Source organism: Crotalus tigris, unplaced genomic scaffold, assembly GCF_016545835.1.
Source record: "Crotalus tigris isolate CLP2741 ecotype Arizona unplaced genomic scaffold, ASM1654583v1 scf7180000017628.32516253702:7417878, whole genome shotgun sequence".
In the NCBI taxonomy this organism is placed as follows: Eukaryota; Metazoa; Chordata; class Lepidosauria; order Squamata; family Viperidae; genus Crotalus; species Crotalus tigris.
Genome location: NW_024096523.1, coordinates 4,807,818 through 4,825,149, shown reverse-complemented (window position 1 = coordinate 4,825,149; position 17,332 = coordinate 4,807,818). Strand labels below are relative to the sequence as shown.

The following is a 17,332-nucleotide window of genomic DNA, read 5'->3' as shown; positions in this document are numbered from 1 at the left end:
TACAACGGAAGGGGCTCCGGCCTCCTGTCTCCTTTTGGGATTTCAACCAAGCCAAGAATATTACAAGAATGTTGGGGAAAAGGCTATTCTTTGGAAAGGAGAAGAGCCGTGCACTTCCCTGGCCAAACTTGTCGCCAAACAAGCCCTGTTTTGTATTCCCAAAGGATAATTTTTGGGGGATTTTTTTGTCTCTTTTGAAATAAAATCCTAGAGCAATTTTTGTTTGCTCAAACGAAAAGAGACCTAGAAGATGAACAGTTCTCTACCTGACTCACTTTCTAAAGAATTAAGGATGGTGGTTGGCGGCGGTGAGAAGCTGGGGAAAATGACATGGGGGGGGGAACACTATGATTTAATTGGCACATTGTGTCAATGGTGCTATCTACCTAAAAATCAATTTCCATACAGGCAAATGAGGAAGAAACCTTATTTTTTCTGTTTTGTGAGCCACTTTCTGTTCCAAACTTTCTGTTCCAAACTACTTCCTGTTCCCCAAAATTTACTGAACCTATGTACAGATAATCCTTGACTGACAACAGTTCATTTAGTGACTGTTCAAAGTTACAATGGCACTGAATAAAGTGACTTATGACCATTTTTCTCAGTTACAATCTTTGCAGCATCCCCTCAAAATTCAGATACTTGAAACTGGTTCATATTTATGACGGTTGCGGTGCCCCGGGGTCATGTGATCACCTTTTGCGACCTTCTGACAAGCAAAATCAATGGGGAAGCCAGATTCACTTAACAACCGTGTTACTAACTTAACAACTGCAGTGATTCACTTAACTGTGGCAAGAAAGATCGTTAAATGGGGCAAAACTCACTTAACTGTCTTGCTTATCAAGAGAAATTTTGAGCTCAGCTGTAGTCATAAATCAAGGACTACCTGTACGTTGGCTCCTTGTAAGACCTGATGTTGTTTTGTATCCTGTAATCTTGTCTCTGAAGAGAGCAATGCTTGAGTGCATTAGAGTGATAGGATAGCTCCGACTTGCTTGTCCTTAGCAATTTCTAATCTTATTTTAGCTTCGCCAGGCTAAGGAAGAAGAGGTAAAACAGCTCACTCGGATCCGGGATTCTCTCCGAGGCATCCTGCAGCTGGAGAACAAAGGGGTAAAAAGCTTCAAGGGTCCTTTGGGAGGGCAGGAAGAGGGTGAAATGGGGGTCTGCTTAATCAGGATTTCAGGGGTCTATGACAAATTGCAATGGATGCAGTGATTTGCTTTTTTGCAAAAATTTGGTCATGCATTTTGAAGGAACGTCTGAGCACTGCACTGTGCATATTAATCTATTCCATTAAATCAGGCTGTTGCAGTTTGATTGCACTGCCTACATTTTGGTCCCTCTGTTCAAAGTTACGACGACTCTGAACAAAGGGACTTATGAATGTTTTTCACACTTACAACTGTTGCAGCATCCCCATGGTCACATGATCAAAATTCGGATGCTTGGCAACTGATTCATGTTTATGATGTTTGCAGTGCCCTGAAGTCATGTGATCACTTTTTGTGATCTTCTGATAAGCAAAGTCAATGGGGAGGTGAGAGTCACTTAACAACTGTTGCTAATTTAATAACCACAGTGATTCACTTAAAAACTATGGCAAGAAAAGTTGCAAAATGGGCCCAAACTCACATAACTACTGTCTCGCTTAGCAACAGAAATTTTGGGCTCAAGTTTGGCCGTAAGTTGAGGTCTACCAGAATGCAGGAGTGTTGATCGGGGTAGTGTGATGTGTGTGGATATATGTGTGTCTGTGAATTGACTAAAGAAAATAGCTGAAAAGCAAAGTAATTTCCCTGAATTTCTCTTATCCTTTTTTTCAATATTTAAATTCTGATTTATAGTATCCATCTGCACCACAGGAAGTTAAATGTATTGATTAGTTGCTCAAAGTTTTTCAAATTTGGCAACTTTAAGATGTGTGGACTTCAACTCCCAGCATTCCCCAGGCAGCTCAGCAAAGAACTCAGCTGGCTGGAGAATTCTGGGAATTGATGCCATGCATCTTAAAGTTGCCAAGTTTGAAAAACCCTGTTTTTAGATACTGTGTTTCCCCCAAAATAAGACCCAACTGGAAAATAAGCCTTAGCATGATTTTTCAGGATGCTCGTAATATAAGGCCCACCCCCAAAATAAGCCCCAGTTAAGATAATCAGCCAGACACATTTAGTACCGAATATAAGCCCTAATGCATCTTTTGGAGCAAAAATTAATATAAGACCTGGTCTTATTTTCAGGGAAACACGAGATAGTTTTTAAATCCAACTGCTCCCCATCATCCCTGATTTGTATGCTCTTTCAACAATGCTAATTAACAGGCTGCATGTCTATAAAACTGTCCAAGAATATTTTTATTTTGCTATTTTTTTTCAGCTCAAACAAGTCCAGTCTGACAGATTGGACTTCTAATAGCTTGCTTTGGCCTGCCAGTATGTGGAAGGAAGCCATCAGATAGTTCAAAAAAAGATTTTGAGCAGTAGCAGCTGCATCATGAGGTGCCATGAAATAGCCTAGGAACTGTTGTGTGGCACCTAATAGGTGCCAACAGATGTATGGACTTCTGCCTTGGTGCCTACCAGTTCTTAGCTCCATGGCATGTTAGAGATGCTTTAAAAATGCATTTAATTTTTTTTAATAAAGGAAATTATTTGCCAACTTCCAGCTTTATTTTTATCTAGGCCGCTTGGACTCAAATAAGTTCTATTAGCTTTCTTAGAAAATAAATAAGAGAAATGTTCCCAGGTGGTGGTTTTGATCTTAAAAGCCTGTCATGGCATGGTTTGGATTATTTGAGGGATTCTTCTCCCAAATTATATCAGCCTGTCCCATCAGATCTGGGGTATGCTATGGGTCCTGTTGGCTAGGAAGCTACATTTGATGGGTCTCATAAGATAGACATCCTCTGCTGTGGTGTCTGCCCTATGGGTCATCCCTCTGTCCCTGAAGTGAGGTTGGCTCCATCCTTGCTGATATTCTGGAACTCACTCAAAATCTGGTTATGCCATCAGGCTTGGGGTCTCCAGGGGTCCAGTGAGATGGTCTATGAGGTGGCTCCATTGTTATTAACATCTCCTGTTTCCTCTTGGCCTTCTGCTTTTGTTTTTATTTTAAATAACTGTTTTTATATATTAGTTGCTTTATTAATTTTATTATAAATCACTCAAAGTTACTTTTTCATCAGATGAGCAGCCATATAAATTTAACAAATAAATAAGTAATTGCATATATCCCAAAGCTTAATGGGGTGAATGCATCTACCTGGCATTCCAAAATGGACAGCAAGAAGCCAGAATAATTGAGAGCATTTATGAAGGTGAGGCTAAAGCAGTATTTTTCAACCATAGCAACTTTTATGGACTTCAACTCCCAGAATTTTCCATCTAGCCATACTAGCCTGGGGAATTCTGGGAATTGAAGTCTACAAATCTTAAAAGTTGTTAAGGTTGAGAGACGCTGGGCTAAAGGATGAGTTAAAATAGCAAGATGGTAAACCAGGGCTGTTCTCTGCTGCATGAATTTGTGAGCCACTGGCAGCCATCTTGCCAGGGGATCCATAACTCTTATCAAAATCTTCAGAGTGCTGACACAATGTTGGGAGATGCCCAAGTTAGCTTATGAAATAAATTTATTTCTTTTGCATTCAGGAGAATCTCAACAGAAAGAACTCTGGCAGTGGGTACAGCATCCATCAGCATCAAGGCAATAAACAGTACGGGACTGAGAAGTCTGGTTTCTTATATAAAAAAAGTGATGGGTAAGCTCTCAGGGTGCTTTGTGCTGCATCACAGGGTAAGATGGGTGGAAGTAGGCATTTGTAAGCCACGGTTATTCCCATTCCCAGTCCTTCTGTGCAAGTGGAAGATTTTACGTGTCAAAGAATCATAACCTTTTCCCGAACCACTACAGATATTTGAGAACAAACATGTCTTTTTCCCTTCACCCCCTAAAAAGGAAATGAAATAAATAGATTACAACTCACTCTCTTCCCTCCAAACCACATACTTATGCTAAATGTACTTGCTTGGTTTTGTGTTTGTGTGTGTATCTATATATCCATATATCTAAGCTGCAAATGGAGGAAAGGACTGTCCACAGACTGCAAACCTGCAAAGAAACCCTGGCTTTGCTCTGACTTCAAATAAACTACCGTGGGAGCTAGAAAAGAAAATAAAGCTGACACAGATCTCAAAACTAACCAATGTTCTGCAAAAACAGAGATCTGAAGTTGACATGAAATGGGAGTGCCCACTGACTGAAAAGAAGACAGCATTTTCCAAAATGCCTTATCAACATTTTATTTTAATTAACCCATTCATTTCTGAGATATCAAACTCTATCCCTGTTTTCAAGGGCAACCTGTGGATTGCCCACCCTCTGTTCTTCTTTCCAAAACTGTCATAATCTCATCAAGAGAACATCTTTCAGAAATTAGATATTTGGGTACAGCTCCAGAAAAGGATTGTCATCTAGTTCTATCCCATTTCTTACATCTGAGAAAGTAGGCCTATGATATTTTGCTTGGGAAAGTTCGCTTTACAGTGAAAATGTTAAGTGAGGATGGGTACAAAAGGTATCATTTTCAAAAATGAATTGTTTCAGGAATACTAGAATCTCATTTATTTCCCCTGGATCATGCTGTTGCCAGGCCATGTTTGTGACGCCACAAATCATGTTGGATCAGCCCTGGAATTGCCAGACTGATATTAATAAAGGAGAATATTTGTAGCTCAGGGTTGACATGAGGGGTCCTTGGTGCTCTCTAAGCTTGCTTGTTTTCTTGCAGATATTTCATTATCCAAACTAGGTAACATTATTAGTACTACATGAGCACTGATGATGTTACCTAATTTGGGTAATGAAACGTCTGCAACAAAACAAGCAAGCTCAGAGAGCATCAAGGACTAACATTGTCTGGAAGGCCAAAAAAAATCATTCTTCCGTTTCCTGGAAAGTTCAATTCCCTAAATGGTATATTTTACACATTCCTGTTTGGCTTCTACAGTGCTAAAGCATTTTACTCAATTTTTTTTTTATCACCATGTTGTTTGCTTAATGATAGAATTGGGCAGCCTATACTTTTAGTAGTAGACAGACAGACAGATTCATTCCTGATAAGATGTTCTGGTAGCAAAGGGTGGCAAACCCAGATCTATAAAACCAGGAACTATATCATGTCCGTTTGATGGCCTCTGACACAGGCTAATTCTCAATATTGTGTTCATTTGTCCTTCCTCTTTGCTTGTCCTAGAATTCGGAAGGTGTGGCAGAAGAGAAAGTGTGGAGTGAAATACGGATGTCTCACTATTTCTCATAGCACAGTAAGTGGGGTGGAGGGTGGAATTTGCTCCATCACTGAAAGCTTTTAAGAAGAGACTGGACAGCCACTTGTCAGAAATTATATAAGGTCCCTTGCTTGAGAGTGTGTGTGTGTGTGTGTGTGTGTGTGTACTAGAAGACCTCCAAAGTCCTTTCCAGCTTTGTTATTCTGTTCTATTCTGCTTCGTGTTGATGTACCATTGGGAAATATTTAAACTAATCTCTTTGTATGCTTAAGGTGGTTCTGGTTTCATCCATGTTTTGGTTTTGCATAGTACATTGAACCATGCATCAACCAAGCAGGATGGATGCAAAGAAGGTGCTAAGACTGGACAAAAGAACTAAAAGTCTGTGGTATGAACATAGCTGACAGGCTTGTCCAGAACACTCCATTTCCTTCTGGATAGGCTATTCCACAGGACCTTCCCCAGCCCAGCATACGGTAGTTTGGAAAGAGGTTCTGGTGTATTCTGGAAATAAACAGAACATTCTAGAATTCTCCAGAATTTTCTGTTCCCGGAATGAGGGCTTTTGCACATTTCTGTTTATAATGACCTGATTAAACCTATTGCCTGAATATAACCAACAAGAATGGAATGGAAAAGGTCCTGCATTTTATTTGATTGTGGCCTACAAGGAGGGTGCAAGATACTATTTTCTGTAATGAGAATGTATCATATTCTCTTGGAATGTGCTCTGGCAAGCCCCAGGTCTTCTCACATGAGGAATTTAAAGATGTAATCCATCGTGGCTGTCTGTGACAGGCTGGATCCCTGCAAAGTAGATTTCACTGCAGAGATGGTAGCAAATGAACATTGTTGACTATCTGTCTTGCCTTGGCTACAAAACTTTTAGGAGGGGAAAAATCAACCATTCATGAAAATTGAAAGAAATGGAATAAAAAGTGGACTAGATGGCTATTTAATTTGTATTTAAAAACTTTGGAAACTGCACACAAATCCACTGAAATATTTATGTGATAGCAACTTCCAGGCAGGTCTTAAGAAACTAATTCACTGAGAACTTTGGTGAACTTCTTTATAATTCCAGGCTTTTTAAACTTTCAGTCTTTATCTGATTATATTGTCTGCTGTACATCTGGTTGTGTCCTCCTGTGCCACATGGCAAATAAATATCTTTAATATAGAATTAGAGTAAATGTCGATAATTTGATTTATTGGTAATATTTGTCCATTATTACTCAGAATGTGATAAATGAATTAGGAAACACATACAGTCTTCGACCTACAGCAGTTCATTCAGTAACCGAGGTTATAACAGCACTGAAAAAAGTGACTTATGACTGTTTTTCACACTTACGACCATTGCAGCATTTCCATGGTCACATGATCAAAATCCGGAAACTTTGCAACTGACTCATATTTATGATGGTTGTGGTGTCACGGAGTCACATGATCCCCTTTTGCGACCTTCTGACAAACCAAGTCAATGGGGAAGCCAGATGCACTTAACAACCATGTTACTAAATTAATAACTGCAGTGATTCACTTAACAACTGTGGCAAGGAAGCTTCTAACATGGAGCAAAATCCACTTAACAAATGTCTCGCTTAGCAACAGAAATGTTGGCCTCAACTGAGGTAGTAAGTTGAGGACTACCTGGAATATTTGTATTTGACAGAGATACTGGTTCATCATCCCATCTTTTCTTGAACAGATAAACCGTCCGCCAGTAAAGTTAAATCTCTTGACTTGCCAAGTGAGGCCTCATCCAGAGGATAAAAAATCCTTTGATCTTGTGACCCGTAAGTAAATATTTTATCATATTACTAGGGCTGTGTTGTCCTCTTTAAATATCTTGTACCGGAATAGCTCCAAACAGAATGCTTTTTCTCACATTTCTTTCATGTTAAGTTTAAAATTGGTTGGAGACAGTTATTTGAAACGATTGGAACTAGATTAAAGTGAAAAGAAATTGTTATTGCCACCTACTCATTATGGCTACGAAGTGTAGAGATTTTTTTTTATACAGGGAAACATATGCAAGAGTCTACGTAGGAGTAACTATGATCTATCTGCCAATAGCAGTCCTCATTCTGTCTACACTGCTCTTGAGTTTTGCTCTGGTGATTGACTACTGGAATAATTAATTCTCATGACTTGAAAACTAGGATGTTATTAATAGTGCCTAAAATCACATTTTTTTGCAGTTGCATTGCACTGCCAACCCATTCTTAGGTTACAATTTATCTAATTTATCTACCCTCAACATTTCCAAGAAGAGGTCAAAAAGAAGCATGTTTATGGATGAGACACAGATAAGCCCCACTCTTTGGTACATGTGTTAATGTCAAAGGTCCATGTACAAAAGGAACATAACTTCAAACATTCTATCATGTCCACCACCTTGCCTCTTTTGCAGACACCACTATGCATATTTCAAGTCCTATTACATACTTTCCTGAAATGTGGAACTTTGTTTTGATAATGTTCTGTCTTTGGGGACATGTTAATTCTTCCTATTTGTGAACATTGGATAAGAATTTGCTCCATCATTCAGTTAAGTCATTGGTGAATCATAGAGTCAATAGAAAGCCTTTTGACTCTTCAGCTTAAGTGGTTCAGCTTGATATGATTATAATAGATACACACCATTATGTTGGTGTCAACTCTTAGCATTCATGTAGATAGATTTTCTCCGGGGTCATCGAGCCTCAGCCTGGTTCTTCAGCTCTTCCAGTGGTGTCCTTATCATTGATTCAACTGAACCATCATCATCCTTTTCTTCTTTTTCCTTCCACTTTTATGAGCTTTATGCTGCAGAGAGTTAGGTCTTCAAATAATGTGTCCAAAACATGATAAACATTTATATAATTATCATATCAGAGCCTAGTGACAACTCTGGCTTGTGCTGTGTGATCCATGTGTTTTTTTGGCTATCCTGGTGTTCTCAAGAACCTTCTTCAACATCAAATGTAAAAAATGACAATAGTCTTTATGTTTTATTTCCTCAAAGTCTGTATAGAGTGCCACAGGGAAACCCTCTGTATTAATAAGTACCCTCTGGATATAATTAATTCTTTTACCAGGTATGAATCCCTAGGACAGAGTTCTGGACTGTGTCCAGAAGAACCTCAAATTGTATAACTAAAATTCAGAGGCAAAATTTCCAAAATCCTGTTGCATGATTCAACAATATTTTACTATAAATAAGCAAGGGTTTTGGTCTCTGGAGAGCTCCCAGGCCTATAAACATTCTTATTTAAAGCCTATACAAAACAATGCTGCCAAAAATAAGGAATTTTGCTGTTGAATTTTTACAACAATTTTGGGCTTTCTGCAGTTGTTGATGGGGAAGAGGACAGACATATTACCCGTGTGTGTGTGTGTGTGTGTGTGTGTGTGTGTGTGTGTGTAAAAAGCTGAAAAAAAACCAGTGCAGACTTCTTTGCATATTTAATATTTGCTTTCATTATGTTATCTCTGTACTCTCTCCAGCTTCTCCCACTAACAATAAAGATTAATTTTTTAAAGTGCCACCACTATTATTTATCCGTTTCTTATCTTCAAAGGAGTCTCTTGTTTCTCTCCCTCTCCCTCTCTCGTTTGCAGACAATAGAACATACCACTTCCAAGCAGAAGAAGAGCAGGACTGTATAGTGTAAGTTTGAGGATTCTCGGTCTCTTGTCGCATTTTTGAATGGGAAAACCGTGAACTAGAAATATTACTTGAGGATTGAATTAATGGAATAGGTCTTCTACTTTACTTATGTCTATCATATTTGTGTAATAAATTAAGACCTGGATACTACAGAGAATCAGCAGTTCCTTTCTGCCAAATATGCAGACTCATTGAGCAAGCTAGTGGGCTAGCGAAAGCAGATGGAGGGGTGAAATACCTTGATAAAGTCGCTGCAGGAAGAGGTTATCAATAGCAGAGGCTACTGTAAAGGTGGGGTACAACTAATCTAGCACAGACATTACCAAATAGAGGAGCTTATCCAACAGCTGAGATGAGACACGGGGAAAGCTGTTCTCAACTTTGGCAACTTTAAGCTGTGTGGACTTCAACTCCCAGAATTCCCCAGCAGCATTCTGGGAGCTGAAGTCTAAACAGCAATGCTGGCTGGGAAATTCTGGGAGCTTAAGTCCACACAGTTTAAAGTTGCCAAGGTTGAGAAACACTGTCCTAGAGGTTTCCAGGCATGTGGACTTCAACCCTCAAAATTCTTAGGATTCACCATGCCAGCTTTGAAATTTGTCAACTGAAGTCCACACATTTGGTGGGTATGCCAGTACATGTGCTTAGCTTGCTAAGCCAAGGCCTTTCATGAAATATGTTTACATTATAATGAAGCAGGACAAGGTCCGTTTCCTTGTAATGCTCTTCTGATAACTTCACAGGGAGGGAATGTGGCCAAAAGGAACTTAACTTACCAGCCAGGGATAATATATATGCTATTTATTTACAGTATTTAGCGTACAGTACAGAGCAGAAAGATAACAATAATACAATTATATAGAAAGAACGCATAATACTATGATACACGTATGATGGAAATATGTAGTCAGTTTTGTAAGGTTTGAGGAATTTAAAAAATTACTTATAAGTTATTGGTTACTTTAAAAAATGTCAATTCAAAAGAATAGGGTAAGTGTTCTATATACAGTATATAGGTCATTTATTCAATTAAGCACAATTAATATACTTGCTGTTGTTGTAGAAGGAATACAACAAATAATTCAGAAACGTAAATACTTGACTCTCATCCACCCATTCCTATATTTATGGGATCTGACATTCCAAAGTGGCTGATTACAGCATGGGACAGATTCCCTTTTTGCTGACTGTGTACAAGTCCACACATAATACATACATTGATGTGAATTGTGGCCTTTGGATTAAACAGTTACATCATATATGTTGACTTCCTTCACTCAATCAGTTGCATCCTGGTTGGTGCTTTCTTCCATTGGACAGGTGGGTTTCGGTGCTCCAGAACAGTAAGGACGAAGCCCTTAGCAATGCTTTCAAGGGGGACCCAGGAGGTTCTGTGTCTTCAGCGGGCGGCATGGCCAACAGTGGATTGCAAGAACTCACCAAGCTCATCATTGACGAAGTGAAAAACATGCCAGGAAATCGATGGTGCTGTGACTGTGGAGCCCCAGGTGGGTTGCAGCAGCCCACTGCATCCTTTTTTTGTGCAAGGGCTCCCACGTGCTCAAGCACTTACAGCCAGTGGTGGGATTCAGCTGGTTTGCACCACTTTGGCAGAACTGGTAGCTAATTTTTTTGTTGCCCGGGTCCAGAATGGACTTCCGGAAGCAGCATCCACACAGAGAACTGGTTGTTCACATATTTGAATCACACCATTTACAGTCAGTTCTCAACTTACAACTGCAATTGAGCCCCAAATTTCCACTGCTAAGCGAGAAAGTTGTTATGTGAGCTGTGCCCCGTTTTATGATCTTTTCCCCACAGTTGTTAATCACTTCAGTTGTTAAGTGAGTTGTGTAGCCATTAAGCAAATCTGGCTTTCTCCATTGATTTGCTTGCTGGAAGCCAGCTGGGAAGATTACAAAGGATTATCACATGACTCCAGGACAGTGTAACTGTCATAGATGCATGCTAATTGCCAAGTGCCCAAATTTTGATCACACGAATGTGGGGATGCTGCAATGTTCATGAGTGTGAAAATGGGTCATAAGTCCCTTTTTTTAGTTCCATTGTAACTTTGAATAGTCACTAAATGAATGGTTGTAAGTTGAGAACTCCCTGTAAATTTAGGAGACTTGGGACTGATGAGATTGGATCAAGATTGGATCGGTTCAGATCCTGCTTGAGAGAGCAGGATAACTTTCCCACCACTCTGGTGGCCTAACATGATTTGACTGACAAATCACCCGGAAATCCGTGGGCAGAGAATGCTCAGTGTAGTAAAGGGCAGGGGAGAGAGAATGGAAAATGGCACAACTGTAGCATCCAGGTCAAGGGCATGCTAGATTGCAACTGTTGCAGCAGGCTTAAAGGACAAATTTCAGAATGTCTCAGTAGGTCGTGAAGAGCATCTCATCTGCAGTAGAGAACTGGGGTGTGTTATGTGTTTCATTGAACTGGGAAATAAATGCCTGTTTGCAGTATGAGTAAGAGAAGGACGTGTCGTTATGTGTATGTCATAGCTTCTTCCTGGATTGTTGTCTTGCAGATCCTACCTGGCTCTCCACCAACCTTGGCATCTTGACTTGTATTGAGTGCTCAGGGATTCACCGTGAGTTAGGGGTTCACTATTCCCGCATCCAATCTTTGACACTAGACGTGCTCAGCACATCGGAATTGTTGGTAAGTGCTAACTCTCAGATTGGAGAGAACATTTTCTTTCTGCTATTTGAGGACTATCCATAATGGTTAAGGTCCTGGACTTAAGAGAAGGAGACCAAGGTTCATGTCCACTCTCAACCATGGAAACTGACTTTGAACTGGTCATTCTCTTTCAAGCCAGAATATCTCACTTTGACTTCCTGAGAAAAGGCAGCAATAATAACAACAAATCCAGTCTAAACATCTGGCTGACTGTGCAACTAACCATAATAATAATAATTAAAGGTAGCTTTACTTGGAATAGCTTATATATCCTGCAACGATATCTGTAACACCATCAAGCATCCACATCTGCCTATCCCAGGTCCTTTGGAAGAACTCGAAAGGCAGAGAAAAATACCAATTTCAGTCTGAACATCTGGCAGATTATGTGACAAACCATAGTAATGATATTCTTCTATACCACACTGGCCAAACTTTCTTCTAGATTGTAAATGGAGATGGGTATAAAATAGCACCCCAAGTGTTCTTTCTCAGCCTCTTGCCTTCGTTTTTACTTTATTGGCTAGTCCAAAATGGCTTGTGGATGCTCTTGACCAGGGGCCTTCAAACTTGGCCCTTTTATGACTTGTGGATTTCAACTCTCAGAATTCCTCAGCCAGCGTGCTTGGCCAAGGAATTCTGGGAGTTGGAGTTCACAAATCATAAAAGGGCCAAGTTTGAAGACCCCTGCTCTTGACTCTTGATATGATACGATGGTTCCCCATCTTGCCAGTGACACAATGGCCCTTATCTCACTTACAGCTGGCAGTCAGCATTGGAAATGCCAAGTTTAATGAAGTCATGGAAGCCACCTTGCCAATCCAGAACAGCCCCAAACCTTCTTTGAGCAGTGATATGTAAGTGATATGGGCATTGCTTTGGTGGGGACAGAGTTGGGATGGGGGATGGCTTTGGAGACATCTGATGAGGACAAGTGTGGGGCAAAAACATTCACCGGCTTCTTAGTCTTGCTATTTTTTCTATATTTATTCCCCCTCCCCCCCAAAAAATCTGCTTTCATCAATAGGAAAACTTGAATTTTGCTACCCAAGCTGTGCACAATTTTAATAAATATAAATGTAATAAATAAGCAAATAATTGTGACTTTGCAATTTAACTCTGATATTTAGAAATCTGCTCCTTTGCTTTCCCCAGCTGAATGCTTTACCAGCTGTTGTCTATCAAGACTATCTTATTAGCCATGGATCTAGCAACCTGTTAGCTATAGATCAGAATTAATGATGGATGCTCTGTACATAACATCCATTCCTTCACATGTGTAACATTTGGGGTCATGCTTAACAGCAGTCTTTAGGCTTCAAAATGACTTCCCCCTGGACTTGATACATCTCTGCATCACATCCACAGCCATCTCCAGTCCTTCAAATCTTGGCAATCCCTGCTTCTAAATACCAATTACTTGAGGACTAAACAGTGGGGATGGATAAAGAAGCACCTGCCCACTGAAAGTACAGTGGTACCTTGGTACTCAGTTGCTTTGAAACTCATCAAATTTGGTACTCATCGCATTTTGACTTGAAAATTTTGTCCTGGTACTCATTGTTTGTTTGGTACTCAATGCATGAGCTAGAACGTGTCGGTGTCAGCTGCCTTGTGACTCACTACAGTATTCCTTAATGTAAAAAATGAGATTGGTACTCATCATTTTTGGTACTGATCACACCTCCTGGAACCAAATAAATTAGTAATGAGGTACCACTGTAATAGAAGATAGAGCTGACTGAGCTGAGCCCTTCTTACGAACCTGTAAGGCAGGGGTCCCCAACTTATGGCCCGTGGCCTGGTACTGAGCTGTGGCCTATTGGCCACCAGGCCCCAGGAATTGTGGTAGCACCGCCACACGGGCATAGCAGCCCCATTTGTGCATGCGCGGGGATGCTAGCACCACCACCAATGTCATGCAGGCATATGTGGCCCATTTGTGCATGCGCATAGGTGCCAGTGCATGTGCCGTGGGTGCATGCAGCCCCTGTGCGCATGTGCATATGGAGCCTCAAGCGCACACATTTCCCTGCTGCTCCCTTTCTTTCCAGGCCATCAAACCGGAAAGATTGGAGAACTTTGCTCTAAGGCAAAGGTGGGGAACAAGGGCCCCTTTAATGACTTGTGGACTTCAACTCCCAGAATTCCTAAACCAGCATGGCTGGCTCAGGAATTCTGGGAGTTGAAGTCCACAAGTCATAAAAGGCTATTGCTCCCCACCCCTGCCCTAAGGTCTAAAAAAAACACTTTTGGAGAACTTTTCCTCTTCCCAAATGCAGGAATACCAGGAAAGAATTCATCATGGCAAAGTATATGGAACGCAAGTATGTCCACAAAGTTACCAAGGAAGATCCTTATCGAGTTTGGGAAGCTATCCGAAGCAGGGATCTCTTGGCACTGCTTCAGGCTTTTGCTGAAGGCCATGATCTGTCCAAACCTCTTGTGAGTCCTGAAGGTCAGGTAAGTGGGACAAGAAATAGGAGTCAGCAAAAACATGGCTGCTTGGAGAAATGACTTTCACGTTTCTGATTTTTATTTAGATTGGTTTTTTTTAACATAAAAGTTTTCATCTTGAAATCAGGCACGTTTTATTGTTCCTGGGCACTATAGTGATCCAAATCTTCTGAGGATTTGATTTTTAATAATGGCTATTTTTAAAAACTTCATTTTTTGTGGTTTTATCTGGCTAATGGCTACTATGGCATAGGTGTTATAACAAAAGCTCACATCTGACACCTATGAGGCATCCTTTAATATCAACTTAGGATAGTAAAGAGCCCTGGTGGTGCAGTGGTTAGAATGAATATTGCAGGCCAACTCTGCCCAAGTCTGGAGTTCGATCCTGATGGGCTGAAGCTTAACTCAGCCTTCCATCCTTCCGAGGTCAATAAAATGAGGACCCAGATTGTTGGGGGCAATGTGCTGATATTGTAAACTGTCCAGAGAGTGTTGTAAAGCACTATGGAGCGGTATATAAGTCTAAATGCTATTGCTATTGCTATCAACTTGATGTAATATAATTCAGATGTCTTTGTGGTTCACTTCTTATTTTTATTTTGGTTTGACCTCTATCATAGAAAGTTTTGCAGAGTGTTTCTCCTTCTTTTTTCTAATAGGAACAAGGTGAACCAGCCTTGCATTGGGCAGTACGCTACGCCAACAAAACTTCCCTTCCGTTGGTGGATTTCATTATTCAGAATGGGTAAGTCTTAGATTGAAGAATTCTTGTTACTGGATTCTGAGGCCTCTTCTGGGAAGTCTTCTTCTGTTCCTAGTATGATTTGTGTTGAGGAAGAGTAAGAATTAAACTTACTAGCCTTGGCCACATGCTTTCAAAGCAGCAAGCATCTCTACTTATTTAGACTCCTGATGCAGTTTGCAATAGATGCTGCCCATTTTAATTCCTTCTTGCCCTCCAAATTTATTTGCAACCTTCAGAGGTATAAGTTGTAAAACTTATTGGAAGATTGCACTGGCAGAACTGGGGAGAAAAGGGTGACTGTTCAAACAAAGCTGTGTTTCTATTTGCAGTTCACTTTGGAAGTACAAATCTATTCCTTGTGCAGAATGTGTCTTATGTCCATTTTAAGAACTGAGGTTTTCCATGATTTACAGTAGGGGTCCCCAATCCCCGGTCCATGGACCAGTACCGAGCTACGGCATGCCAGCAAATGGGCCACACAAACAAGCAAAGCCCCATCCGCGGGATGCGGGCAGCACAAAAAACCACGCACCCTCTGGTCTGCGGAAAAACCTCTCTCCACAGAACCGGTCTCTGGTGCCCAAAAGTTTGGGGACCTCTGATTTACAGAACAGAACAGAATATGATTCTTTATTGGCCAAGTGTGATTGGACACACAAGGAATTTGTTTCTGGTGCATAAGCTCTCAGTGTACATACAAGCAACGTGGTAACTTATGATCATAATCGTAAAATACAATCATCATAAATCATAAGATACAACACTCAGTGATAGTCATCGGATATTAAATAGGCAATCAATATGAATCATAAGATACTAAGTAAAAGCAATCTTACTAAATAAGTAACATTTAGTTTTATTAATTTATTAATATGAATAAATCAATAGGATACTAAATAAAAGCATATATAAAAAAAGAAACCTGAAATTTGCCACTTTGCTATCCATCTGTACGTAGGGGAAATCTGGATCGACCCACTATAGATGGGAACACAGCCTTACATTATGGAGTCCAGTATAATCAGCCCAATTGCATCAAGTTGTTGCTGAAAGGGAAAGCTTCCACAAATGCAGGTAGGATGCCCACCTGGCTGGAAACTGAGGGAGAAGGATTGGTAACTTCAGAGTCTTATTGCCAAGGAGTTTGCCGCCAATCCTACCATAAGGCAGAGCGATGCAACCGGCTTGGATGGCAGATGGCCAGAAGCAACCCTCATACATTTTCCTCCTGAGCTTCTTGTTTATTCTTGCTTTCTTGGAGGATAAATTGTGTGTGCCAAGCTTGTTTTATGGCCCCAAACCTGCCTACTGTTCTCAGCATGATAGAAGACTGGAGCCCATTGCCAGGACTGGAATAAAAATAAAATATAGCTGTCTGGTCAGGTCCTGTCAATGGAATTTTGCAGGCTGGATGAGAATATTATCCTTTGCAACATCTTGTAGAAGTGTAGATTCCGAAAAGTTTTTTCCATGGAAAAGTTTGGGGATTCTTTAAAAAGAAATGCTTTCTTTGATCAGTTGAATAATATGGTGGGCAAATACAGGAAGGTTGGGTGTCTGGGCTTTGATGAATGTAATACCATCATATTTCTATTAAAATATATAATAAGCTTAATGTGATTATCCCTATGAAGTGCAAATGTCTACACACCACACAGAATTATGATGTATCTGTCCTAGCTGTTTGTGGAGCACATTGCTTGAAAACCTCCAGATTCAGATTGGTCTGTCTTTTTGGTTCTTCTCTAGTAAATGCAGCTGGTGAAACGCCTCTAGATATGGCAAGAAGATTCAAGAACGCTGAATGCAAAGACTTGGTAGGTGGAGGTAAGGGGGCCTAAGACCTTAGGTGGAAGAATTGTGCCTTCCAGATAATGTTACTTCACAATGGCCATCCTCTTGACCAGTGGCCAGGCTGCATTGACAACTTTCCTACAGCAGGAAGGTCTCAGTTTGAGGAGTGCGTAGACTGAGATGTTGGAGAGAGCAACCAGTCAGAAGGTCTTTGATATTGGGGGAATCAGACCCTGGATGGGAGCTCCAAAGGAGGTGGGCTTTTCTCAGACTGCTGTCTAAAGCAGAGGATTTCCTTTGCATGATGTCAGCCTGGAGAACGACATCATAACCTTTGAAGAAATAGAAGAACCTCTTAGATGATGAACTGACCAAGGATGTTCTTTTATCCTTTTGTGATAGCTGGAGCAGGCCCAGGCTGGGAAGTTGGCTATGCATGTGGACTACGACTGGGAAACTTCTCAGGAGTTCTCGTATGACAGTGAAGATGAGCTAGATGAAAAGGTGCTGAGATAACAATTCCATTTGTTTTTGTTTTACATCATATAATGTTCCAGGTGGGACAGTCCCGTGTCAGTTTTCCTTTCTGTCAAGAAACATGGCAGTGATATTAAAGCTTTGTCTGTAGCTTCCTTCAGCTTTCTCTAACTGGCTGTGAAAAGAAACACCAAAAGGTTGGTTGACCTTAGG

At 40.6% G+C, this 17,332-nt stretch overlaps 1 protein-coding gene across 3 annotated transcripts in view; it reads left to right on the top strand.

The window, feature by feature from the left end:
• ASAP3 (ArfGAP with SH3 domain, ankyrin repeat and PH domain 3) overlaps window positions 1-17,332 on the top strand; it is a 91,940-nt gene that overhangs the window by 65,422 nt on the left and 9,186 nt on the right. For all 3 annotated transcript variants that reach the window (XM_039334292.1, XM_039334291.1, XM_039334293.1), the window contains 13 exons: window positions 1,030-1,116; window positions 3,651-3,760; window positions 5,255-5,324; window positions 7,000-7,087; window positions 8,895-8,943; window positions 10,264-10,451; window positions 11,489-11,622; window positions 12,406-12,500; window positions 13,926-14,106; window positions 14,763-14,848; window positions 15,807-15,922; window positions 16,598-16,665; window positions 17,045-17,146. In XM_039334292.1, coding sequence (XP_039190226.1) covers window positions 1,030-1,116; window positions 3,651-3,760; window positions 5,255-5,324; window positions 7,000-7,087; window positions 8,895-8,943; window positions 10,264-10,451; window positions 11,489-11,622; window positions 12,406-12,500; window positions 13,926-14,106; window positions 14,763-14,848; window positions 15,807-15,922; window positions 16,598-16,665; window positions 17,045-17,146 — 1,374 coding nt within the window. The remainder of the gene's footprint in view (window positions 1-1,029; window positions 1,117-3,650; window positions 3,761-5,254; window positions 5,325-6,999; window positions 7,088-8,894; window positions 8,944-10,263; window positions 10,452-11,488; window positions 11,623-12,405; window positions 12,501-13,925; window positions 14,107-14,762; window positions 14,849-15,806; window positions 15,923-16,597; window positions 16,666-17,044; window positions 17,147-17,332) is intronic.